Here is a 27,593-nt window from a genome sequence, read left to right as displayed (position 1 = left end):
CTATCACCCCTACACCAAGACCCATCAGCCACTTCCACACTGGTCCTGATACTATGACCAACCTCACCCCTACACCCAACCTCACCCCTATACCCACACCCAACCACGGACCACTACCAGTGACCAGCCTCACCAACCCATACCCTTTCCCCAACCCATATCCAGACACCACCAACCCATACCCAGAGACAACCAACCCGTACCCTGACACAACCCTGATCCTGGACTCTGGAGAACGCATCCCGGACCCTCCTAACTGCACTGCACCCAAAAGCCCAACTGAGCCCTTCATATAACGAACTGGATCAACAACTCAACCCTAATAAAGCCATGCCGAATCAATCACACCTAAACAAGCCCAATCCCTAACCCTATCCAAACTAACCAACCTAATACAATCCAAACTAACCCAACCCCAAGCCCTATTCAAACTAACCTACCCAATACAATCCAAACTAACCCAACCCCTAGCCCTATCTAAACTAACCCGAGCCCTAACCCTATCCAAACTAACCTACTCAATACAATACAAACTAACCCAACCCCTAGCCCTATCCAAACTAACCCAACCCCTAGCCCTATAAAAAAACGACCAAATACAATTCAAACGAACCCAACCCTAAACCCTATTCAAACTAACCTACCCAATAAAATCCAAACTAACCCAACCCCTAACCCTATTCAAACTAACCTACCCAATACAATCCAAACTAACCCAACCCCTAGCCCTATCTAAACTAACCCAACCCCTAACCCTATTCAAACTAACCCAACCCCTAGCCCTATTCAAACTAACCTACCCAATACAATCCAAACTAACCCAACCCCAAGCCCTATTCAAACTAACCTACCCAATACAATCCAAACTAACCCAACCCCTAGCCCTATCCAAACTAACCCAACCCCTAGCCCTATCCAAACTAACCCAACCCCTATCCAAACTAACCTCCCCAATACAATACAAACTAACCCAACCCCTAGCCCTATCCAAACTAACCCAACCCCTAGCCCTATCCAAACTAACCTACCCAATACAATCCAAACTAACCCAACCCCTAGCCATATACAAACTAACCAAACCCCTAGCCCTATCCAAACTAACTCAACCCCTAGCCCTATCTAAACTAACACAACCCCTAACCCCAACCAAACTAACCAACCCAATACAATCCAAACTTACCAAACCCGTAGCCCTATCCAAACTAACCCAATCCCTAGCCCTAACCAAACTCACCCAACCCCTAGCCCTATCCAGACTAACTCAACCCCTAGCCCTATCTAAACTAACCCAACCCCTAACCCCAACCAAACTAACCAACCCAATACAATCCAAACTTAACAAACCCCTAGCCCTATCCAAACTAACCCAACCCCTAGCCCTATCTAAATCAACCAACCCAATACAAATCCAAACTAACCCAAGCCCTAACCAAACTAATCCAATACAATTCAAACTAACCCAACCCAAGCCCTATCCAAACTAACCCAACCCCTAGCCCTTTCCAAACTAACCCAACCCCTAGCCCTATCCAAACCAACCCAACCCCTAGCCCTATCCAAACCAACCAACCAAATACAAATCCAAACTAACCCTAACCCAAGCCCTAGCCCTATCCAAACTAACCCAACCCCTAGCCCTATCCAAAGTAACCTACCCAAAGCCATATTTAAAACTAACCTACCCAATACAATCCAAACTAACCCAACCCCTAGCCCTATCTAAACTAACCAACCCAATACAATCCAAACTAACCCAACCCCTAGCCCTATCCAAAGTAACCTACCCAAAGCCATATTTAAAACTAACCTACCCACTACTATCCAAACTAACCCAACCCCTAGCCCAATCCAAACTAACCCAACCCCTAACCATATTCAAATGAACCCAACCCCTAGCCCTATCCAAACTAACCCAACCCCTAGCCCAATCCAAACTAACCCAAACCCTAACCCTATTCAAACTAACCCAACCCCAAGCCCAATCCAAACTAACCCAACCCAATACAATCCAAACTAACCCAACCCCTAGCCCCATCCAAACCAACCTACCCAATACAATCCAAACTAACCCAACCCCTAGCCCTATTCAAACTAACCCAACCCCTAGCCCTATTCAAACTAACCCAACCACTAGCCCTATTCAAACTAGCCCAACCCCTAGCCCTATTCAAACTAACCCAACCCCTAGCCCTATTCAAACTAACCCAAACCCTAGCCCTATTCAAACTAACCTACCCAATACAATCCAAACTAACCCAACCCCTAGCCCAATCCAAACTAACCCAACCCCTAGCCCTATTCAAACTAACCTACCCAATACAATCCAAACTAACCCAACCCCTAGCCCTATTCAAACTAACCCAACCCCTAGCCCTATCCAAACTAACCCAACCCCTAGCCCTATTCAAACTAACCCAACCCCTAGCCCTATTCAAACTAACCAAAACCCTAACCCTATCCAAACTAACCCAACCCCTAGCCCAATCCAAACTAACCCAACCACTAGCCCTATACAAACTAACCCAACCCCTAGCCCTATTCAAACTAAGCAACCCGATACACTCCAAACTAACCCAACCCCTAGCCCTATTCAAACTAACCTACCCAATACAATCCAAACTAACCCAACCCCTAGCCCTATCCAAACTAACCCAACCCCTAGCCCTATCCAACCTAACCCAACACCTATTCCTAACCAAACCCCAACCCACCACTATCCAACCTAACCCAACACCTAGTCCTATTCCTAATCAAACCCCAACCCACCACTATCCAACCTAACCCAACACCTAGTCCTTAGCAATCCAACTCATCCATACCTAAACTAACCTGACTCCTATTTCTATCCAAACCAGCCTATCACTATGTAAACTAACCCAACCAACCCTGACTTAACCTACCCCCACATTAAAACCCAACTCTACCAGACAGGAACAGAACACCTAACACCTCACCAGCAGCACCTGTTCACGAGCAGTTGTAGGTGAATCCACCTTTAAACTGTTACAACTACAGTGTCTCCATCATGGAGCAAACCACCGTCAGTGGTAGTGGCCTAGCAGTGAATGTCAATCACCATTCAGAAACCATCAGACAAGGATCTTTACAAGGAAGGCAGAAGGCTATGAAGGAAAAGCATGGTTAATGGTCTGTACATATCATCATGGTGTTATGTCAAAAAGCCTCCCCCCGTTAGGTTTATCACGTAGAGCAGAAGAGCTGGACCACTTCAGTGCTGCTGGAACATCCATGTAATACCACTGGTCATTGCAATCATATCATCATGTCCGAAGAATGACCAGTATTTAATGACTCCTCCTCCTCTCTTTCCTCAGTCTGTCTTTCAGCTTGTTGCAGACTCAAGTTAAGACTGTGTTTTGTTGTTCTGGGTATTGTTGTTGTTATGGCAACTCAATTACGGAGCAGTAACAAAACCATAAAGCCTCTATCAGAGTCCAAAATGTGCATGTGTACGCACAGCAGTGTTCTAGAATATTGGACCGTTGGCTTTCATACTTTTTGAATTCTCAGCAGAGAACGTTGGTTGGGAATTTTGGTAAGGTGCGCGTTCGGGCTGTGCATCCCCTGAGAATTGTGGTCTCAGAGCCATGTAGCTACAGTATGTCACAACGAGATGCCGGACTATCACGTCACTAAGTCTGTGGCCGGACTGTTTGACTCTGAATTAAGCTTTACACGTCCTGTACAGGAGAAGCAACAAACCGGCCAATCGAGACAGACTGACCTAATGTAAATATTTATCAGCTGACCAATCAGGTTGCAAGTGTGTGCCTGTTTGTAGAGGGCATAGATTTAGATAGACATTGCATCTTTGTATCTGTCCCACTATGGCATCTGTGAGAGAAAAGGCAACACCATTGAGACCATGTCCAGTTTGAAGTAGTCACTTTATTAATGTACTACTTCTATGAGTTGGCAAACAAACTAAAAAGGTGCATACTGTGGTCTGGACTATTATTTGAACAGGTATAAATGTTGCCTATTTACTGCCACCTGCAGTTCTGGAATGTTTGCTCACAAGAATAATTAATTGGCTGATCCCTCCTGATGACCTGGATAGAATTATGGGATCCTTTCTTAACCCATAGGATGTTCCACCCAGTTGACTACTTAAAAATGGTGAAAGTCCTCAATGGCACTGCCCATGCTAAAAAAGACTTTTGGGCACTAGTGTTGTCTATCTAAGTCTATGGTAGAGGGAAAATGATCATGTGAGGTTACTGTAAAATAATGAACAGTGAAAGGACACAAAATGGAGGCTAACACACTGCATCATGGGATACTATTCAGGCCTGGAGACTCAAGTCAGGATCAAGGCAAAATAATTAATTAATGGACCAACAGTAGAAACAATGTCTCTTAAAATATGAAGATAATAGTCAACCACCACCAGAAGTAGAGCATCATAGTGCTTTGTATGACCGTATATGACGTCAACAGCTATGTGTCAGCCAATGGCACAGGTCACCTTTACCTGTGTAAGCTGTGATTGGTGGAGTGACAGGAAGATGATGATGTCACTTCCTCCTTGCTATATGTACCACTGTTACTAGAGATAGAGGAATTCTTCCCACTGGGCACACACTGAATCAATGTTGTTTCCATGTAATTTCAATGAAATTATGTTGAACCAAAGTGGAATAGACGTTGAATTGACGTCTGTGCCCAGTGAGATTCTTCTGAGGAAGACAGATGACATGGGTAAAACCAGTATTTATGTGAAAGGTATATTTTCTACAGTTCAATTATGAGGAATGAAATGCCAAAAATAAAACCTGCATTAAGGTAAGATGGTCATCTATTTTAGAAGGATGAACAATGCTAAGGTTTGCCAACTACGACCATTACACACCAAACCTCTTTAAATCTTAGCATTGCTTATGATAACAAGATGCCTTGGTTCATTTCGGGAGAGGATTGATAGTGCCACTAGTTTTAAACAGCCGGTAGTACAGAAAATGTCAATGACAACTTACTCATGAATGGGTATCGTGAGTTCAATGTATAACTGTGTTACAATGTCTGCATGAATTGTATTTTTCTTTCTTCTTTTGAATCTGTTTACAATTGTTTTGTGAGATTATTACTGTACCTGACGCTGAAAAGGCAATGCAGTCCAATCTAGATTTTACTTCGTTTCTTCAGCAGTCTCTCAGCTAGCTTCAATTTGTATATTTAACTAAATAGATAACTTAGACCGACAGAAAGTATTTTACCACATTGAGTTTTGATAAACACCTTCCTGAATTGTGTTTTTAAAAAAGTATTATTTTGGGGTATTTCTCTTATTCCAAAGATGAACACTAGACTCCACACTGAGTTTCACGGCCGTATACATTTGCAAAGGCTGAGTAAAAGCTTTGCAACTGATGTCACTACAGATTTGATCCTTTGGACTGATTTAACTATTATTATTCTATATTCTAATCCCATGTTAATCCTAATCCCATGTTAATCTCTCCTAGTATACTTTAGTCTCCAAAGTGCCTTTATGCACAAAACGGCAAGTATTTCTGTTAATCTGAGAGATTTTTTTTAGACATTATTTTTTAAACGAAACTGCAAAGTATGTAAAAACATGTGGTCAACAAAAGTGCTTTTATGATGTTACACTGAATCAGTATTTTATTAACCTGGAGGCCTTTGAAGTACCTAGAGCTCATTTCTGGTTTAAGATGGGCATAACCTATGAACTTTAACCTACGACCTATAACCTACGACCGATGACCTTTTGAAATAAGCCACTTTTATTTTGAGTAAATATCTACTATGGTCTATCTATATCATATACACAATAATAGGTATGATTGATTGACTCTGTTCTATTTTGCAGCATTCAGTCCTTTACACTCATACTATTTTTTTTATATCAAAATAATGGGACACTGGTTGATTTAATTAAGTTACTGTGCACCGTTTGTGACTGCAGGCAAATGTGGTGCTTTTAAACGGGAGAGAAAGACAAAAAAATGTATATATATATATATATATTCTCAATTTGGTTTGGTCACGTACAGTACGAATAATTGCCTTTATTCTCAAACTGAAACGGAAAAGTCATATTATTTTATTTACCTGTGGATGTATATCGATGTATAACGATAGATAATGCAACAACGCATATCTGTAAACAGCGTGTCAAACGTTTGATGAACAGTTGATGACTCCACGACTCCCCAGCCCACCTGAAAAAGCACAGCTCTTTAGCAGTACTATCTGATCAGAAACACAAAACTTCCTGTTAGGAATAGTTTCCCATTGTTCATTAAAGAAGCATATAGAGGCTGGTTCAGATGAAGAAGAATGACAAGGAGGGTAGACAGAAAGCAGTAATGTGCTGTGTTTTTCTTCAGTAATATGGGTCCATCCATGCGTGTGCGAATACAGATGGCCAAAAGGTGTTCCTGTTTCACTGTGAAACAGTTCCTTATTAAAACCATAATGACAGTCTCAGCATGTCATGAGCCAATTTTAAGAGTATGAATATACATTTTCAAGAGTATTTATGTTATGAAATATTAAACAATACACAGCCTTATATTGCCGGTCAATGTGATGTCAATTAGATATGTAATCATTCTGAGAATACAGTATATTGTTTATTAAATCTGTTGTTATAATGGACAATTAAGTAGTTATCTACATACATGTACAGTAGTTTAGATGTGTCCCAAATTGCACCCTTTTCTCTAATCCTTGTATAGTGTACTACTTTTGACCAGGGCCCATAGGGAAAAAGTGATGCACTAAATAGGGAATTGGGTAGCATTTGGGATGGAGACTGTGGTTTACAAATATGTGTAGTCTACCATTGTGGCTTATAAATGGTCAACTGAATTCTGCCGTGTCATTGTGTAAGACAGTATCTCGTAGATGGAGTCGTCCGTGGTGCAAAGTGAATATTAGCAGTCATTAGAATTTTGCTCCGTGGTTGTTATCATTTTAGTATTCTTTTGGTGATAGTGATTGTTCAAATATGAAGCATATTGTATTGCTGCCTATAATCTCTTGTAGACTGATGCATGCATCTCTTGATGGTTTGATCCCTTTCACCAAGCTGTGTTGATTATTCTGCAGATGAAATCTTACTGGGAGATGATGGAACCTTTTATAGACATGTTTTTAACAGTTCACAGAATCCTGAGGGAATTCTAAGTGTGACATTCGTTTTACTGCATTCTGATCATGTAGTCAGCAATTTCAAGGAAAAAGCAGCTCCAATGAAGAAAAATACAATGGTGTTCAATAGTGAATAATTATTTTAAACTATTTAACCAGAAAGGGGCATAGGGTTAGAAAGCCATCCACTAAACTGTGAATAATATTTTTCTGTTTGACAACAGAGTTGCTGATCAATTGTCATTAAGAAGGGGCATTTTAAAACATTTATAATCGGGCCTAGTCAGAACCACCCTGTTCATTCAATTTCATTTGAATGTTAATACGTTTTAGAGTCCTTTGACATGAGGGTAATTGCCATACTACATTTCTAAATAAATAGCCAATACCTTTCATAGTTTCCAACCATCACAAGATGACATTTAGAAAGCTGGCTCTGTTTTGGATGGAAAAGAGACAACAGGGCTGTGTTCAACAGGGCTGTGTTCAACAGGGCTGTGTTCAACAGGGCACCATGTTGTGGAACATCATGTAGAACAAACATGTCACTCTGAAATGTTAAGTAATGTAAGGACTCACGTCAGCTCTATTCATGACATTTCTATCTGCAACGTTCCACATTTGCCTACCTAACATAGCCCAGGACAAAGGCACTGTACAGTGATGGCTGAATGTAATGTAACTGTTGTATCTGTGGTCTGAAGGGTTGGGCTCAATTACATTTCAATTCAGTCAATGCCGGAAGTAAACAAAACATTTTCTCAATGCTTTTTAATGAAAAACAAATGTAATTAATAATTTCAGTTTGAATTGAAATGTAATTTGCCATAATTCTGGTGACCTGACCGCTGCCTGCTTCAGGCTGTTTTTAAACTCATGTTTTCATTTCATCTTCTGTTTCACCGCTGCGCTGTATAAATGTCTTCTTGTTTTGATGTATATATTAAAACTGGGGTAGGAAACCCTGTTCTTGGTGTGCCGCAGGTACAGCAGGATTTTGATCCATCTAGGCACCACGCTGGACCAACTGAGCTAATTGATCAGTTCAGTAATTGCCTAAATTCAACATACCTGGTCTTCCAGGTTGGTTAAATCAAAAACATGAAGTGCCTGGGGCCCTCCAGGACCAGGGTTACCTACCCCTGTAATAAAGAGGTTTTGTACATTATTATTGTATTATTGACTTTAAGTCGCAATAAATGTTTTGGACTTGTTGACTCATTGATGTTGTGTATGTGTGTTTGTTATTTGGACTTAGAGTACAGCCCTGTATTAGCCTGGTGCCAGATCTGATTGTGCTTTTTTGCCAACTTGTATGTCCAGTGTCATGCCAAACATGACATGACGATAGGAGTTGGCAAAACAGCACAAACAGATCAGGCACCAGGCTAGCCCTCTAAATAAACAGCATCACATCAGAAATGATCAGTAATGTTGTAGCCAGGAACCTGTTAGGGGGGAAAGAGCTTTCAGTTTTTTACAGCTTCAGAAGAGAGAGAACACAATTCGCACACAGATGTGAATATTACACCATCTCAACTCCACAATACCACAAAAGCAGTTTACAAGTCAAAGTGCTGCATCCATTGATCCTTTCAGTAGCCTCACAGTCAATAAAAGTCTTGTTCAGTTCAGATCAGTTCCATGTTCTTGTCACAATTTGAACCCAACAAAGAAGCACACTATTATATTATGCTGCCCATGTTATAATAGAGTATACAGCTGTTTTATATCAAATGAATCAAAGTGCAGGATATCTTAGCATAGTATGCTCATCATATTCCACAAAAAAATGACATATTATAATTGATATAATTCATGATATGAATACACGGGATGATTGCCTTACATGTCAGATGCATATATGAGCAACACAGACCAGTAGTACATGGTAAAGGTACCAGAGGTCATCGTCTGAGCCATAACCTCCTTTTCCCACAATCACAGATTCACATAAGAGGTCACAAGCTCCAAAGCATGAATGGCTTTTTAATATAGTGTTTCATGTATATATACACTGAATACTTTAACCATGTACAGTACCCATTTACTTCTGATTTGTTTATCTTCTGGAAAGGTACTAAAATGGCCCCCATAAAATATGATTCTACAGTGCTCCCTTGTGGAGAGATGCAACTATTGACACCAAGAAATAAACAGACAAGATAATCCAAAACCTGTCCATTTTCCCAACTACACAATACAAATATCTGAAAACATACTCATACTGTACAGTTGCAACCTCTTGAAAATGTCCTTTCCCTAAAAAGTATTGTTGGTACAAGAAGTATGTAACAACACATTTTTGCAATTTGTCAATAAATTGATATACAAATGATATAATTCTATTGAAATGCAAGTTGTATTATATTTTATTAATTTACTCATTTTATTATACAACTAAATAAACCTAGTACCTACATATATGTGTATATGATACAAAATATTAACATGTTCAAAGTTAAATCATTAAGATGTGTAATGGGTATATGTTGTACAGATTGCTCAGAAATATAGAACACTTTGAAACAGTTTTGACATAAATACGCTGACTTTGGTGTTAATAAAATCTCGAAATAAATGCAATGTCCAAGAAAACGGGAGTATAAAGTTTCAAAAGAAAAACAAATCTAGACTATCTATAATCTATCATCTCTATCATTTCTATTATGTCTATAATCTATCATCTCTATAATCGATCATCTCTATAATTTCTATTATCTCTATAATCTATACATCTCTATATCGCTATCATCTATAATCTCTTATCAACAATCTATAATCTCATTCATTCATGTTTATGTACACTTCTACATTAAAACCTCTTAAACTGACAGTCCCTGAAATGGTGCACTAGAATTACTTTTAAAAATATGTAAATGTTTACCTTACTTATTTTATTGACTTCCCACTGTCTTGTCAGAAGACAGCAATGCAGACCTTCCTCTGTCGAATAAACTTGTATTTGCCTCCCTCTGCTGGTCAGTTTCATCATTACATCGATTTATATCACTTCACTGCCATGTGAGATCAAAGGGGCGGTCCTTAGAAAAACATTTATCCAGCTCGACTGCTTCACAGCACAGACATGGCAAAGCAATGCTGAATTTGTCTCGAGCAGGCAGATCTAAATTACAACAGAGCTCTACGATAAAGAACGCAATCTACACACTTCCTTAAACCTAAAATAAGTAAAGAAGTCATTTTGTGTGGAAGTCAAACATTTGTTTTACTTTGGAGGCAGACACATTGCATATGGTCAGAGCGACATAATCGATGCCTTTACATAGCCCTTCTCCCCTTGTCTATAAGAGGGAACCATGCTGTTTAAATGGCCCAAATGTTGATTGAGACATTCACAAATGTAACAGATTTTGACTATCATTAATGTCATGATACAGAGCCTTCGGAAAAGTATTCAGACCCCTTGTCTTTTTCCATATTTTGTTACATTAGAGCCTTATTCTAAAATTGATTAAATATTTTTTTCCCTCATCAATCTACACACAATACCCTATATTGACAAAGCATGAACAGGTTTTTAGACGTTTTTACTAATTTATTAAAAATAAACTGAAATATTACATTTATATAAGTATTCAGACCATTTCTCAGTACTTTATTGAAGTACCTTTGGCAGCGATTACAGCCGCAAATCTTCTTGGGTATGACGCTACAAGCTTGGCACACCTGTATTTGGGGAGTTTCTCCCATTCTTCTCTGCAGATCCTCTCTAGATATGTCCGGTTGGATGGGGAGCGTTGCTGCACAGCTATTTTTAGGTTCAATAAGGTTTAAGTCTGGGCACTAGCTGGGCCACTCAAGGACATTCAGAGACTTGTTCCAATGCCACTCCTGCCTTGTCTTGGCTGTGTGCTTAGTGTTGTTGTCATGTTTGGTCAACTTTCTCCCTAGTCTGAGGTCCTGAGACCTCTGGAGCAGATTTTCATCAAGGATCTCTCTGTACTTTGCTCCGTTCATCTTTGCCTCGATCCTGACTAGTCTCCCAGTCCCTGCCACTGAAAAGCATCCCCACAGCATAATTCTGCCATCACCATGCTTCACCATAGGGATGGTGCCAGGTTTCCTCCAGACGTGACGCTTGACATTCAGTTCAGTGTTCAATCTTGGTTTCATCAGAGCAGAGAATTTTGTTTCTCATGGTCTGAGTCTTTACTCAGACCATGAGGACAACTATGTCTGCAGCACTCCACCATTCAGACCTTTATGGTAGAGTGCTGCAGACATAGTTGTCCTTCTGGAAGGTTCTTCCATCTCCACAGAGGAACTCCAGAGCTCTGTCAGAGTGACCATGTGGTTCTTGGTCACCTCCCTGACCAAGGACCTTCTCCCCTGATTGCTCAGTTTGGTCTGGTGGCCAAGAGTCTTGGCAATTCCAAACTTCACTGAGTTCTTGGGGACCATCAATGCTGCAGAATTTTTTTGGCACCCTTCCCCATATCTGTGCCTTGACACAATCCTATCTCTGCGCTCTGCGGACAATTCCTTCGACCTCATGGCTTGGTTTTTGCTCTGACATGCACTGTCAACTGTGGGACCTTATATAGATAGGTGTGTGCCTTTCCAAATCATGCCAATGAATTGAATTTACCACAGGTGGACTCAAATCCAGTTGTAGAAACATCTCAAGGATGGTCAATGGAAACAGGATGCACCTGAGCTCAATTTCAAATCTCTTAGCAAAGGGTTTGGATACCTATGTAAATCAGGTATTTCTGTTAAAACATTTTTATACATTTGCTAAATGTCTAAAAAGCTGTTTTTGCTCTTTCATTAAAGGGTATTGTGTATCGATCGCTGAGGATTTAGTTTCATTTCATCCATGTTAGAACTAGGCTGTAACGTAGCAACATGTGGAGAAAGTACTTTCCGAAGGAACTGTGTGTTTGGTCAAGTAATAAAGAATGTGAAATATTTTGTGTAGATGTTCCGAAAACAGATTATAACTATATATGGACATATTATAAAGTATGAAAAGGCTTATTCATTCCCAACTGTATGTTATTTTGTCATTTCATAATTGTTGTATTTGTTTTAGTATACTTTTACTGTGTACTAGATCATATGGGTTGAAAAGTGTTTTTTTTTCCTCAGACATAGATAACAATTCCAGGTGAAAGCCAAAGGTCATAGCTAACTGGGGGAAAACAACACTACACCATTAAAATATTGCCCTCTTGCTAGATGGATGACTAAAGCCATAGCGAAACAGTACAAAACGGCTGTCAGCTCAACTGGTTTTAAGACAATTAATAACAACAAAAAACAAGGTCTACATAAATAATCATCTTTACAGTGTAGTGCTCCATACATGCTTGTGCACTGTGCAACATGTTGCATTTACAATCCATAAGGTAGAAATGGTTGTTCTTCTCTGTACTCCTCAGGTTGATGAGGGGAGAGAGATCAGTTGAACCTCTTCCTTCAGGTTGATGAGGGGAGAGAGATCAGTTGAACCTCTTCCTTCAGGTTGATGAGGGGATAGAGGTCAGTTGAACCTCTTCCTTCAGGATGATGAGGGGAGAGAGATCAGTTGAACCTCTTCCTTCAGGTTGATGAGGGGATAGAGGTCAGTTGAACCTCTTCCTTCAGGATGATGAGGGGATAGAGGTCAGTTGAACCTCTTCCTTCAGGTTGATGAGGGGATAGAGGTCAGTTGAACCTCTTCCTTCAGGTTGATGAGGGGAGAGAGATCAGTTGAACCTCTTCCTTCAGGTTGATGAGGGGATAGAGGTCAGTTGAACCTCTTCCTTCAGGATGATGAGGGGAGAGAGATCAGTTGAACCTCTTCCTTCAGGTTGATGAGGGGATAGAGGTCAGTTGAACCTCTTCCTTCAGGATGATGAGGGGATAGAGGTCAGTTGAACCTCTTCCTTCAGGTTGATGAGGGGATAGAGGTCAGTTGAACCTCTTCCTTCAGGTTGATGAGGGGATAGAGGTCAGTTGAACCTCTTCCTTCAGGTTGATGAGGGGATAGAGGTCAGTTGAACCTCTTCCTTCAGGATGATGAGGGGAGAGAGATCAGTTGAACCTCTTCCTTCAGGTCGATGAGGGGATAGAGGTCAGTTGAACCTCTTCCTTCAGGTTGATGAGGGGATAGAGATCAGTTGAACCTCTTCCTTCAGGTTGATGAGGGGATAGAGGTCAGTTGAACCTCTTCCTTCAGGTTGATGAGAGAGATCAGTTGAACCTCTTCTTTCAGGTTGATTAGGGGAGAGAGGTCAGTTGAATCTCTTCCTTCAGGTTTATGAGAGAGATCAGTTGAACCTCTTCTTTCAGGTTGATTAGGGGAGAGAGGTGAGTTGAACCTCTTCCTACAGGTTGATGAGAGGTGAGAGGTCAGTTGAACCTCTTCCTTCAGGTTGATGAGGGGAGAGAGGTCAGTTGAACCTCTTCCTCTCAATCAATATGTTAAATTTATCACTACTCTGCATTTCTAACACACCGGGGCCAGTTCATTTCTACTATGGACATAAGCGCAGTCCACTGGAGTCCACTAGCTTCCACTAGAGTCCAGTAGTGTCTAGTGTCCAGACCACACAGCCAGCAAGTCCATGTCTGGCAACAATAGCAGCAACCCACCCAAACACAGCACAGTCCATTTAGAAAGCCCTGACAGACAAGGCTGTGTATTTACTTGTACTATGGAAGATACAGTATATTGTAGACACTATAAAGTTTGCTTCATTTGGGAATCTGGTCAATCTGTGGCCATTGCGATAATTTGCTTTTTTTTGTATTACTCTTCCTCAGTCTATGGAGCCACACAGCCAAGCCAGTGAGTCAACACAACAGACAGCTCAGTCTATGGAACCACACAGCCAAGCCAGTGAGTCAACACAACAGACAGCTCAGTCTATGGAGCCACACAGCCAAGCCAGTGAGTCAACACAACAGACAGCTCAGTCTATGGAACCACACAGCCAAGCCAGTGAGTCAACACAACAGACAGCTCAGTCTATGGTGCCACACAGCCAAGCCAGTGAGTCAACACAACAGACAGCTCAGTCTATGGAGCCACATAGCCAAGCCAGTGAGTCAACACAACAGACAGCTCAGTCTATGGAACAACATTTAGATCTCTCTAGACTGAGAGGCCTATCTGAGATTTGGGCACTGCAGAGTCAAGGTGTAGTCCATCCTTGAGAGAGGGGAGGAAGAAAAGAAGAGGGAGGATTGGGAATAGAGAGAGATAGCGGGATTTTTTGTTCTCTCAGACTGTTGAGTTGTGTGTGAGTGAATCGGTGTTGTGTGTGAGAGTGTTTGTGTCGTCACAGATTGAGACAGAGCTGTGTGTGAGTGTTTGTGTGTCAGTGTGTGTGAGTGTTTGTGTGTCAGTACAGCTCGGGACAGAAGTGTGTGTGAGTGTGTGTTTGTCGATGTGTGTGAGTGTGTGTGTGTCGCTGATGCAGGGCAACTCCTTGGGGGAGGACTTCTCCAGAACAGAGATCTGTGTGACAGTGGAGCTCTCTGTGAAGAGGGTACGTCTTCTCCTACTGTAGCGCAGATAACCCTGGATCTGCCACTTCCATAGATGCTTCTTCAGCTCTGCCTGCACCTGGACACACGAATGCACGCACACACATGCATAGGCACACACACACGCGCGCATATGCATGCACGCACACAGGCACAAACACACACACACACAGAGAGAGAAAGAAAGAGAGCACTCTGTCATTTGAAAGCACATTGAGAGGTCTGTACACAGCGTTCAGTACATAAAATAATCTTGACATCAGAGACTTGAGATAGCAGTCAATCAGAAACGAAGGGCTATTTGGGATATTTGTCTCTGCAGTAAGAACACTGCGAGCTATTCAATCAAAATTACTGTAATCCTAGATTCTAATTCTGTCATTGTAATTATGTTGGTTACTGCTTACTTCTCCATTTAGGAAACAGTAGAGCAGAGCCACCACAAAGCCCTGAGGAAGAAGAAGGAATACAAAGTGAGTTTTACAGTTATATTAACTAGCTACATGTCAAATGTACCTTACTTTGTAACACACATTCCCCTAGGTAGTAGTGGCACACCCAAACCACGTGTGCAGGCACGCAGGCACACAGCCACGCCCCTACCACGCCCCTACCACATCCCTATCACGCCCCTACCACGCCCCCACCACGCCCCTACCACGCCCCTACCACACCCCTCCCACGCCCCCACCACATCCCTACCACGCCCCTACCACACCCCTACCACACCCTCCCACGCCCCTACCACCCCCCCCGCCCCCACCACATCCCTACCACACCCCTACCACACCCCTACCACGCCCCTACCACGCCCCTACCACACCCCTACTACGCCCCTACCTGAAAGGATCCCAGGCCCAGCTCTATGAAGATACGGGCCTCCTCTCCTGTGTTTTCTGGTAGGAAGGCAAACACCATGTAGTGCATCCCAAACAGAGGGATCAGGAACAGAGTGGATTTAGCCAGCCTCCTGCACACACAGAGAGAGAGAGAGAGAGAGAGAGAGAGAGAGAGAACAGGTAAGAGTCACAATAATGTCTTTGTGCCTGGCTCACCAAACCACCTTTACACGTGTGTGTGTGTGTGTGTGTGTGTGTGTGTGTGTGTGTGTGTGTGTGTGTGTGTGTGTGTGTGTGTGTGTGTTTCATGCTCGCACGTGTGTGTGTGTGTGTGTGTGTGTGTGTGTGTGTGTGTGTGTGTGTGTGTGTGTGTGTGTGTGTGTGTGTGTGTGTGTGTGTGTGTGTGTGTGCTTCTCTGAGACTCACATGAAGTGGCCAGTGTCGTGGCCCCCCACGCCAGGAGATTTGAGCTTCTGTACCAGAATACGGATCACATTGATGAAGATGATGAAGTTGACCTGGAGCAGTGGAGGAAGAGGAGGAAGATGAGGAGTTAGGGCTGGATACTTTACAACACTGGGTGGATTAGGGTTAGAGTGGAGTTAGGTTTTGGGTTGGAATTGGTTTAGGAAGAACTGGGATGTGGACATGAAACCAGGGTTAGGGTTAAGTTAGGTTAGGGTTAGGTTAGGGTTAGGCCAATCACCAGTAATGATGCTGTTATTGGCCCTTTGATGATCCACCAGATGAAGGCCACATCAGTGTCGTCCCAGCAACTACATCAGGACAGAACCACATGATATTATACAGTACAGTATTATTCCAACCGCCAACAATACATTAGTATTCATGTATATAGGCCACATGACAATATCAATTCAGAGTAAGATTATAGTAAACATAAGTTTCTATCCTTACCCTCGGTTATCATAGAAGTTGCGTGTCAGAACCCACACCAACAGTATTGTAGTTGGGAGACCTAACAGATGCAGAGGACAATATCAGCTAGGTGTCCTTACTAAACCATTCCTCTTTGAGTTGCTGAGGAGAGAGAAGGACGTAAAGAGAGAAGCACAGGGGGAAAGACGTAAACAGAGAAGGACAAAGGGAAGGAGAAAAGAAGGAGAGAGACGAGGACACGGAGAAAGTAAAAAGGAGAAGGTCACCGACCCCAGCCGATGAGTGTGTACCACCAGAAGTACTTCTTGTGTGAGACGAAGGTGAGGGCCAGGAGGGTCTGGAGGTACATGCCCTCCACCAGCAGCCAGAAGTAGTTAGCCAGGATGCTAAACTGGAAGAAGGCCACCGCTGACTTACACGCCATCTACAGTACACACACACACAATATAGCAACATCAATATCAGAGTTTTCTCAGCTCTTTTATTATTTATTTTACACTTATTTTAACAGGTAAGTTGACGAAGAACACATTCTCATTTACAGCAACGACCTGGGGAATAGTTACAGGGGAGAGGAGGGGTGATGAGTGAGCCAATTGGACGCTGAAGATGTTTAGGTGGCCATGATGGTATGAGGGCCAGATTGGGAATTTCGCCAGGACACCAGGACACCGGGGTTAACACCCCTACTCTTACCTCTAATGTGCGGGGGTACAGGTTAGTTGAGGTCATTTATACATGTAGGTAGGGGTGAAGTGACTATGAATAGATGATAAACAGCGAGTAGCACCAAAACAAATATTTTCTTAACTCTTCTCGAACTGCACCGTTGGTTAAGGTCTTGTAAGTAAGCATTTCACGGTATACCTCTCGTAAATACAAGTAGTAATGCAGTCCATCTCTCCTCTACTTTGAGCCAGGAGAGATTGACATGCATATTATAAATATTAGCTCTCTGTGTACATCCCAGGGCCAGTCGTGCTGCCCTGTTCTGAGCCAATTTTGTGGCACCTGACCACACGACTGAACAGTAGTCCAGGTGTGACAAAACCAGGGCCTGTAAGGACCTGCCTTGTTGATAGTGTTGCTAAGAAGGTAGAAACTAGAGCGTGTAGGTCCTGCCTTGTTGATAGTGTTGTTAAGAAGGTAGAAACTAGAGCCTGTAGGACCTGCCTTGTTGATAGTGTTGTTAAGAAGGTAGAGAAACTAGAGCCTGTAGGATCTGCCTTGTTGATAGTGTTGTTAAGAAGGTAGAAACTAGACCCTGTAGGACCTGCCTTGTTGATAGTGTTGTTAAGGTAGAAACTAGAGCCTGTAGGACCTGCATTGTTGATAGTGTTGTTAAGAAGGTAGAAACTAGAGCCTGTCCAACCTGCCTTGTTGATAGTGTTGTTAAGAAGGTAGAAACTAGAGCCTGTAGGACCTGCCTTGTTGATACTGTTGTTATGAAGTTAGAAACTACGGCCTGTAGGACCTGCCTTGTTGATACTGTTGTTAAGAAGGTAGAAATTAGAGCCTGTAGGAACTGCCTTGTTGATAGTGTTGTTAAGAAGGTAGAAACTAGAGCCTGTAGGACCTGCCTTGTTGATAGTGTTGTTAAGAGGGTAGAGAAACTAGAGCCTGTGCGACCTGCCTTGTTGATAGTGTTGTTAAGAAGGTAGAAACTAGGGCCTGTAGGACCTGCCTTGTTGATAGTGTTGTTAAGAAGGTAGAAACTAGGGCCCGTAGGACCTGCCTTGTTGATAGTGTTGTTAAGGTAGAAACTAGAGCCTGTCGGACCTGCCTTGCTGATAGTGTTGTTAAGAAGGTTGAAACTAGAGCCTGTAGGACCTGCCTTGTTCATACTGTTGTTATGAAGTTAGAAACTACGGCCTGTAGTACCTGCCTTGTTGATAGTGTTGTTAAGAAGGTAGAGAAACTAGAGCCTGTAGGGCCTGCCTTGTTGATAGTGTTGTTAAGAAGGTAGAAACTAGAGCCTGTAGGACCTGCCTTGTGGATAATGTTGTTAAGAAGGTAGAAACTAGGGCCTGTAGGACCTGCCTTGTTGATAGTGTTGTTAAGGTAGAAACTAGAGCCTGTCGGACCTGCCTTGTTGATAGTGTTGTTAAGAAGGTAGAAACTAGAGCCTGTAGGACCTGCCTTGTTGATACTGTTGTTATGAAGTTAGAAACTACGGCCTGTAGGTCCTGCATTGTTGATAGTGTTGTTAAGAAGGTAGAAATTAGAGCCTGTAGGACCTGCCTTGTTGATAGTATTGCTAAGAAGGTAGAAACTAGGGCCTGTGGGACCTGCATTGTTGATAGTGTTGTTAAGAAGGTAGAAATTAGAGCCTGTAGGACCTGCCTTGTTGATAGTGTTGTTAAGAAGGTAGAAACTAGAGCCTGTAGGACCTGCCTTGTTGATACTGTTGTTATGAAATTAGAAACTACGGCCTGTAGGTCCTGCATTGTTGATAGTGTTGTTAAGAAGGTAGAAATTAGAGCCTGTAGGACCTGCCTTGTTGATAGTATTGCTAAGAAGGTAGAAACTAGGGCCTGTGGGACCTGCATTGTTGATAGTGTTGTTAAGAAGGTAGAAATTAGAGCCTGTAGGACCTGCCTTGTTGATAGTGTTGTTAAGAAGGTAGAAACTAGAGCCTGTAGGACCTGCCTTGTTGATAGTGTTGTTAAGAAGGTAGAAACTAGAGCCTGTAGGACCTGCCTTGTTGATAGTGTTGTTAAGAAGGTAGAGAAACTAGAGCCTGTAGGACCTGCCTTGTTGATAGTGTTGTTAAGAAGGTAGAAACTAGAGCCTGTAGGACCTGCCTTGTTGATAATGTTGTTAAGAAGGTAGAAACTACGGCCTGTAGGAACTGCCTTGTTGATAGTGTTGTTAAGGTAGAAACTAGAGCCTGTCGGACCTGCCTTGTTGATAGTGTTGTTAAGAAGGTAGAAACTAGAGCCTGTAGGACCTACCTTGTTGATACTGTTATGAAGTTAGAAACTATGGCCTGTAGGTCCTGCATTGTTGATAGTGTTGTTAAGAAGGTAGAAATTAGAGCCTGTAGGACCTGCCTTGTAGATAGTGTTGTTAAGAAGGTAGAAACTTGGGCCTGTAGGACCTGCATTGTTGATAGTGTTGTTAAGAAGGTAGAAACTAGAGCCTGTAGGACCTGCCTTGTTGATAGTGTTGGTAAGAAGGTAGAAACTAGAGCCTGTAGGACCTGTCTTGTTGATAGTGTTGCTAAGAAGGTAGAAACTAGGGCCTGTGGGACCTGCATTGTTGATAGTGTTGTTAAGAAGGTAGAAACTAGAGCCTGTAGGACCTGCCTTGTTGATAGTGTTGTTAAGAAGGTAGAAACTAGAGCCTGTAGGACCTGCCTTGTTGATAGTGTTGTTAAGAAGGTAGAAACTAGAGCCTGTAGGACCTGCCTTGTTGATAGTGTTGTTAAGAAGGTAGAAACTAGAGCCTGTAGGACCTGCCTTGTTGATACTGTTGTTATGAAGTTAGAAACTACGGCCTATAGGACCTTCCTTGTTGAGTGTTGTTAAGAAGGTAGAAACTACGGCCTGTAGGACCTGCCTTGTTGATAGTGTTGTTAAGAAGGTAGAAATTAGAGCCTGTAGGACCTGCCTTGTTGATAGTGTTGTTAAGAAGGTAGAAACTAGAGCCTGTAGGACCTGCCTTGTTGATAATGTTGTTAAGAAGGTAGAAACTAGGGCCTGTAGGACCTGCCTTGTTGATAGTGTTGTTAAGGTAGAAACTAGAGCCTGTCGGACCTGCCTTGTTGATAGTGTTGTTAAGAAGGTAGAAACTAGAGCCTGTAGGACCTACCTTGTTGATACTGTTATGAAGTTAGAAACTTGTTCCTGCATTGTTGATAGTGTTGTTAAGAAGGTAGAAATTAGAGCCTGTAGGACCTGCCTTGTAGATAGTGTTGTTAAGAAGGTAGAAACTTGGGCCTGTAGGACCTGCATTGTTGATAGTGTTGTTAAGAAGGTAGAAACTAGAGCCTGTAGGACCTGCCTTGTTGATAGTGTTGTTAAGAAGGTAGAAACTAGAGCCTGTAGGACCTGCCTTGTTGATACTGTTGTTATGAAGTTAGAAACTACGGCCTATAGGACCTGCCTTGTTGAGTGTTGTTAAGAAGGTAGAAACTACGGCCTGTAGGACCTGCCTTGTTGATAGTGTTGTTAGAGAAGGTGTAGGACCTGCCTATACTGTTGTTATGCCTGTAGGACCTGCCTTGTTGATACTGTTGTTAAGAAGGTAGAAATTAGAGCCTGTAGGAACTGCCTTGTTGATAGTGTTGTTAGAAGGTAGAAACTAGGGCCTGTAGGACCTGCCTTGTTGATAGTGTTGTTAAGAGGGTAGAAAACTAGAGCCTGTGCGACCTGCCTTGTTGATAGTGTTGTTAAGAAGGTAGAAACTAGGGCCTGTAGGACCTGCCTTGTTGATTGTTGTTAAGAAGGTAGAAACTAGAGCCTGTAGTACCTTGTTGATACTGTTATGAAGTTAGAAACTATGGCCTGTGGTCCTGCATTGTTGATAGTGTTGTTAAGAAGGTAGAAATTAGAGCCTGTAGGACCTGCCTTGTAGATAGTGTTGTTAAGAAGGTAGAAACTTGGGCCTGTAGGACCTGCATTGTTGATAGTGTTGTTAAGAAGGTAGAAACTAGAGCCTGTAGGACCTGCCTTGTTGATAGTGTTGGTAAGAAGGTAGAAACTAGAGCCTGTAGGACCTGTCTTGTTGATAGTGTTGCTAAGAAGGTAGAAACTAGGGCCTGTGGGACCTGCATTGTTGATAGTGTTGTTAAGAAGGTAGAAACTAGAGCCTGTAGGACCTGCCTTGTTGATAGTGTTGTTAAGAAGGTAGAAACTAGAGCCTGTGGACCTGCCTTGTTGATAGTGTTGTTAAGAAGGTAGAAACTAGAGCCTGTAGGACCTGCCTTGTTGATAGTGTTGTTAGAAGGTAGAAACTAGAGCCTGTAGGACCTGCCTTGTTGATACTGTTGTTATGAAGTTAGAAACTACGGCCTATAGGACCTTCCTTGTTGAGTGTTGTTAAGAAGGTAGAAACTACGGCCTGTAGGACCTGCCTTGTTGATAGTGTTGTTAAGAAGGTAGAAATTAGAGCCTGTAGGACCTGCCTTGTTGATAGTGTTGTTAAGAAGGTAGAAACTAGAGCCTGTAGGACCTGCCTTGTTGATAATGTTGTTAAGAAGGTAGAAACTAGGGCCTGTAGGACCTGCCTTGTTGATAGTGTTGTTAAGGTAGAAACTAGAGCCTGTCGGACCTGCCTTGTTGATAGTGTTGTTAAGAAGGTAGAAACTAGAGCCTGTAGGACCTACCTTGTTGATACTGTTATGAAGTTAGAAACTACGGCCTGTAGGTCCTGCATTGTTGATAGTGTTGTTAAGAAGGTAGAAATTAGAGCCTGTAGGACCTGCCTTGTAGATAGTGTTGTTAAGAAGGTAGAAACTTGGGCCTGTAGGACCTGCATTGTTGATAGTGTTGTTAAGAAGGTAGAAACTAGAGCCTGTAGGACCTGCCTTGTTGATAGTGTTGTTAAGAAGGTAGAAACTAGAGCCTGTAGGACCTGCCTTGTTGATACTGTTGTTATGAAGTTAGAAACTACGGCCTATAGGACCTGCCTTGTTGAGTGTTGTTAAGAAGGTAGAAACTACGGCCTGTAGGACCTGCCTTGTTGATAGTGTTGTTAAGAAGGTAGAAATTAGAGCCTGTAGGACCTGCCTTGTTGATACTGTTGTTATGAAGTTAGAAACTACGGCCTGTAGGACCTGCCTTGTTGATACTGTTGTTAAGAAGGTAGAAATTAGAGCCTGTAGGAACTGCCTTGTTGATAGTGTTGTTAAGAAGGTAGAAACTAGAGCCTGTAGGACCTGCCTTGTTGATAGTGTTGTTAAGAGGGTAGAGAAACTAGAGCCTGTGCGACCTGCCTTGTTGATAGTGTTGTTAAGAAGGTAGAAACTAGGGCCTGTAGGACCTGCCTTGTTGATAGTGTTGTTAAGAAGGTAGAAACTAGGGCCCGTAGGACCTGCCTTGTTGATAGTGTTGTTAAGGTAGAAACTAGAGCCTGTCGGACCTGCCTTGCTGATAGTGTTGTTAAGAAGGTTGAAACTAGAGCCTGTAGGACCTGCCTTGTTCATACTGTTGTTATGAAGTTAGAAACTACGGCCTGTAGTACCTGCCTTGTTGATAGTGTTGTTAAGAAGGTAGAGAAACTAGAGCCTGTAGGGCCTGCCTTGTTGATAGTGTTGTTAAGAAGGTAGAAACTAGAGCCTGTAGGACCTGCCTTGTTGATAATGTTGTTAAGAAGGTAGAAACTAGGGCCTGTAGGACCTGCCTTGTTGATAGTGTTGTTAAGGTAGAAACTAGAGCCTGTCGGACCTGCCTTGTTGATAGTGTTGTTAAGAAGGTAGAAACTAGAGCCTGTAGGACCTGCCTTGTTGATACTGTTGTTATGAAGTTAGAAACTACGGCCTGTAGGTCCTGCATTGTTGATAGTGGTTGTTAAGAAGGTAGAAATTAGAGCCTGTAGGACCTGCCTTGTTGATAGTATTGCTAAGAAGGTAGAAACTAGGGCCTGTGGGACCTGCATTGTTGATAGTGTTGTTAAGAAGGTAGAAATTAGAGCCTGTAGGACCTGCCTTGTTGATAGTGTTGTTAAGAAGGTAGAAACTAGAGCCTGTAGGACCTGCCTTGTTGATAGTGTTGTTAAGAAGGTAGAAACTAGAGCCTGTAGGACCTGCCTTGTTGATAGTGTTGTTAAGAAGGTAGAGAAACTAGAGCCTGTAGGACCTGCCTTGTTGATAGTGTTGTTAAGAAGGTAGAAACTAGAGCCTGTAGGACCTGCCTTGTTGATAATGTTGTTAAGAAGGTAGAAACTACGGCCTGTAGGAACTGCCTTGTTGATAGTGTTGTTAAGGTAGAAACTAGAGCCTGTCGGACCTGCCTTGTTGATAGTGTTGTTAAGAAGGTAGAAACTAGAGCCTGTAGGACCTACCTTGTTGATACTGTTATGAAGTTAGAAACTATGGCCTGTAGGTCCTGCATTGTTGATAGTGTTGTTAAGAAGGTAGAAATTAGAGCCTGTAGGACCTGCCTTGTAGATAGTGTTGTTAAGAAGGTAGAAACTTGGGCCTGTAGGACCTGCATTGTTGATAGTGTTGTTAAGAAGGTAGAAACTAGAGCCTGTAGGACCTGCCTTGTTGATAGTGTTGGTAAGAAGGTAGAAACTAGAGCCTGTAGGACCTGTCTTGTTGATAGTGTTGCTAAGAAGGTAGAAACTAGGGCCTGTGGGACCTGCATTGTTGATAGTGTTGTTAAGAAGGTAGAAACTAGAGCCTGTAGGACCTGCCTTGTTGATAGTGTTGTTAAGAAGGTAGAAACTAGAGCCTGTAGGACCTGCCTTGTTGATAGTGTTGTTAAGAAGGTAGAAACTAGAGCCTGTAGGACCTGCCTTGTTGATAGTGTTGTTAAGAAGGTAGAAACTAGAGCCTGTAGGACCTGCCTTGTTGATACTGTTGTTATGAAGTTAGAAACTACGGCCTATAGGACCTGCCTTGTTGAGTGTTGTTAAGAAGGTAGAAACTACGGCCTGTAGGACCTGCCTTGTTGATAGTGTTGTTAAGAAGGTAGAAATTAGAGCCTGTAGGACCTGCCTTGTTGATAGTGTTGTTAAGAAGGTAGAAACTAGAGCCTGTAGGACCTGCCTTGTTGATAATGTTGTTAAGAAGGTAGAAACTAGGGCCTGTAGGACCTGCCTTGTTGATAGTGTTGTTAAAGGTAGAAACTAGAGCCTGTCGGACCTGCCTTGTTGATAGTGTTGTTAAGAAGGTAGAAACTAGAGCCTGGGACCTACCTTGTTGATACTGTTATGAAGTTAGAAACTACGGCCTGTAGGTCCTGCATTGTTGATAGTGTTGTTAAGAAGGTAGAAATTAGAGCCTGTAGGACCTGCCTTGTAGATAGTGTTGTTAAGAAGGTAGAAACTTGGGCCTGTAGGACCTGCATTGTTGATAGTGTTGTTAAGAAGGTAGAAACTAGAGCCTGTAGGACCTGCCTTGTTGATAGTGTTGTTAAGAAGGTAGAAACTAGAGCCTGTAGGACCTGCCTTGTTGATACTGTTGTTATGAAGTTAGAAACTACGGCCTATAGGACCTGCCTTGTTGAGTGTTGTTAAGAAGGTAGAAACTACGGCCTGTAGGACCTGCCTTGTTGATAGTGTTGTTAAGAAGGTAGAAATTAGAGCCTGTAGGACCTGCCTTGTTGATAGTGTTGTGAAGAAGGTAGAAACTATAGCCTGTAGGACCTGCCTTGTTGATAGTGTTGGTAAGAAGGTAGAAAGTAGAGCCTGTAGGACCTGTCTTGTTGATAATGTTGCTAAGAAGGTAGAAACTTGGGCCTGTAGGACCTGCATTGTTGATACTGTTGTTATGAAGTTAGAAACTACGGCCTGTAGGTCCTGCATTGTTGATAGTGTTGTTAAGAAGGTAGAAATTAGAGCCTGTAGGACCTGCCTTGTAGATAGTGTTGTTAAGAAGGTAGAAACTTGGGCCTGTAGGACCTACATTGTTGATAGTGTTGTTAAGAAGGTAGAAACTAGAGCCTGTAGGACCTGCCTTGTTGATAGTGTTGGTAAGAAGGTAGAAACTAGAGCCTGTAGGACCTGTCTTGTTGATAGTGTTGCTAAGAAGGTAGAAACTAGGGCCTGTGGGACCTGCATTGTTGATAGTGTTGTTAAGAAGGTAGAAACTAGAGCCTGTAGGACCTGCCTTGTTGATAGTGTTGTTAAGAAGGTAGAAACTAGAGCCTGTAGGACCTGCCTTGTTGATAGTGTTGTTAAGAAGGTAGAAACTAGAGCCTGTAGGACCTGCCTTGTTGATAGTGTTGTTAAGAAGGTAGAAACTAGAGCCTGTAGGACCTGCCTTGTTGATACTGTTGTTATGAAGTTAGAAACTACGGCCTATAGGACCTGCCTTGTTGAGTGTTGTTAAGAAGGTAGAAACTACGGCCTGTAGGACCTGCCTTGTTGATAGTGTTGTTAAGGTAGAAACTACGGCCTGTAGGACCTGCCTTGTTGATAGTGTTGTTAAGGTAGAAACTAGAGCCTGTAGGACCTACCTTGTTGATACTGTTATGAAGTTAGAAACTATGGCCTGTAGGACCTGCATTGTTGATAGTGTTGTTAAGAAGGTAGAAACTAGAGCCTGTAGGACCTGCCTTGTTGATAGTGTTGGTAAGAAGGTAGAAACTAGAGCCTGTAGGACCTGTCTTGTTGATAGTGTTGCTAAGAAGGTAGAAACTAGGGCCTGTGGGACCTGCATTGTTGATAGTGTTGTTAAGAAGGTAGAAACTAGAGCCTGTAGGACCTGCCTTGTTGATAGTGTTGTTAAGAAGGTAGAAACTAGAGCCTGTAGGACCTGCCTTGTTGATACTGTTGTTATGAAGTTAGAAACTACGGCCTATAGGACCTGCCTTGTTGAGTGTTGTTAAGAAGGTAGAAACTACGGCCTGTAGGACCTGCCTTGTTGATAGTGTTGTTAAGAAGGTAGAAACTAGAGCCTGTAGGACCTGCCTTGTTGATACTGTTGTTATGAAGTTAGAAACTACGGCCTATAGGACCTGCCTTGTTGAGTGTTGTTATGAAGTTAGAAACTACGGCCTGTAGGACCTGCCTTGTTGATAGTGTTGTTAAGAAGGTAGAGAAACTAGAGCCTGTAGGACCTGCCTTGTTGATAGTGTTGTTAAGAAGGTAGAAACTAGAGCCTGTAGGACCTGCCTTGTTGATAATGTTGTTATGAAGTTAGAAACTACGGCCTGTAGGTCCTGCATTGTTGATAGTGTTGTTAAGAAGGTAGAAACTAGAGCCTGTAGGACCTGCCTTGTTGATACTGTTGTTATGAAGTTAGAAACTACGGCCTGTAGGTACTGCATTGTTGATAGTGTTGTTAAGAAGGTAGAAACTAGAGCCTGTAGGACCTGCCTTGTTGATAGTGTTGGTAAGAAGGTAGAAACTAGAGCCTGTAGGACCTGTCTTGTTGATAGTGTTGCTAAGAAGGTAGAAACTAGGGCCTGTGGGACCTGCATTGTTGATAGTGTTGTTAAGAAGGTAGAAACTAGAGCCTGTAGGACCTGCCTTGTTGATAGTGTTGTTAAGAAGGTAGAAACTAGAGCCTGTAGGACCTGCCTTGTTGATACTGTTGTTATGAAGTTAGAAACTACGGCCTATAGGACCTGCCTTGTTGAGTGTTGTTAAGAAGGTAGAAACTATGGCCTGTAGGACCTGCCTTGTTGATAGTGTTGTTAAGAAGGTAGAAACTAGAGCCTGTAGGACCTGCCTTGTTGATACTGTTGTTATGAAGTTAGAAACTACGGCCTATAGGACCTGCCTTGTTGAGTGTTGTTATGAAGTTAGAAACTACGGCCTGTAGGACCTGCCTTGTTGATAGTGTTGTTAAGAAGGTAGAGAAACTAGAGCCTGTAGGACCTGCCTTGTTGATAGTGTTGTTATGAAGTTAGAAACTACGGCCTGTAGGTCCTGCATTGTTGATAGTGTTGTTAAGAAGGTAGAAACTAGAGCCTGTAGGACCTGCCTTGTTGATACTGTTGTTATGAAGTTAGAAACTACGGCCTGTAGGTACTGCATTGTTGATAGTGTTGTTAAGAAGGTAGAAACTAGAGCCTGTAGGACCTGCCTTGTTGATACTGTTGTTATGAAGTTAGAAACTACGGCCTGTAGGTCCTGCATTGTTGATAGTGTTGTTAAGAAGGTAGAAATCAGAGCCTGTAGGACCTGCCTTGTTGATAGTGTTGTTAAGAAGGTAGAAACTTGGGCCTGTGGGACCTGCATTGTTGATAGTGTTGTTAAGAAGGTAGAAACTAGAGCCTATAGGACCTACCTTGTTGATACTGTTATGAAGTTAGAAACTACGGCCTGTGGGACCTGCATTGTTGATAGTGTTGTTAAGAAGGTAGAAACTAGAGTCTGTAGGACCTACCTTGTTGATACTGTTATGAAGTTAGAAACTACGGCCTGTAGGTCCTGCATTGTTGATAGTGTTGTTAAGAAGGTAGAAATTAGAGCCTGTAGGACCTGCCTTGTAGATAGTGTTGTTAAGAAGGTAGAAACTTGGGCCTGTAGGACCTGCATTGTTGATAGTGTTGTTAAGAAGGTAGAAACTAGAGCCTGTAGGACCTGCTTTGTTGATAG

General features: G+C 42.5%; 1 protein-coding gene across 1 annotated transcript in view; it reads right to left on the bottom strand.

The window, feature by feature from the left end:
• Positions 1–7,874: 7,874 nt before the first annotated feature.
• Positions 7,875–27,593, bottom strand: part of LOC115126871 (pituitary adenylate cyclase-activating polypeptide type I receptor-like) — a 97,733-nt gene continuing 78,014 nt past the window's right edge. The window contains exons 7-13 of the mRNA XM_065009188.1: positions 16,650–16,803; positions 16,398–16,458; positions 16,186–16,255; positions 15,906–15,997; positions 15,481–15,610; positions 15,048–15,089; positions 7,875–14,719 (exon numbers count right to left, since the gene is read on the bottom strand). Coding sequence (XP_064865260.1) covers positions 14,375–14,719; positions 15,048–15,089; positions 15,481–15,610; positions 15,906–15,997; positions 16,186–16,255; positions 16,398–16,458; positions 16,650–16,803 — 894 coding nt within the window. The 3' untranslated portion in view covers positions 7,875–14,374. The remainder of the gene's footprint in view (positions 14,720–15,047; positions 15,090–15,480; positions 15,611–15,905; positions 15,998–16,185; positions 16,256–16,397; positions 16,459–16,649; positions 16,804–27,593) is intronic.

Source organism: Oncorhynchus nerka, linkage group LG24 (assembly GCF_034236695.1).
Source record: "Oncorhynchus nerka isolate Pitt River linkage group LG24, Oner_Uvic_2.0, whole genome shotgun sequence".
NCBI lineage: Eukaryota > Metazoa > Chordata > Actinopteri > Salmoniformes > Salmonidae > Oncorhynchus > Oncorhynchus nerka.
This window is presented reverse-complemented; position numbering and strand designations above follow the sequence as displayed.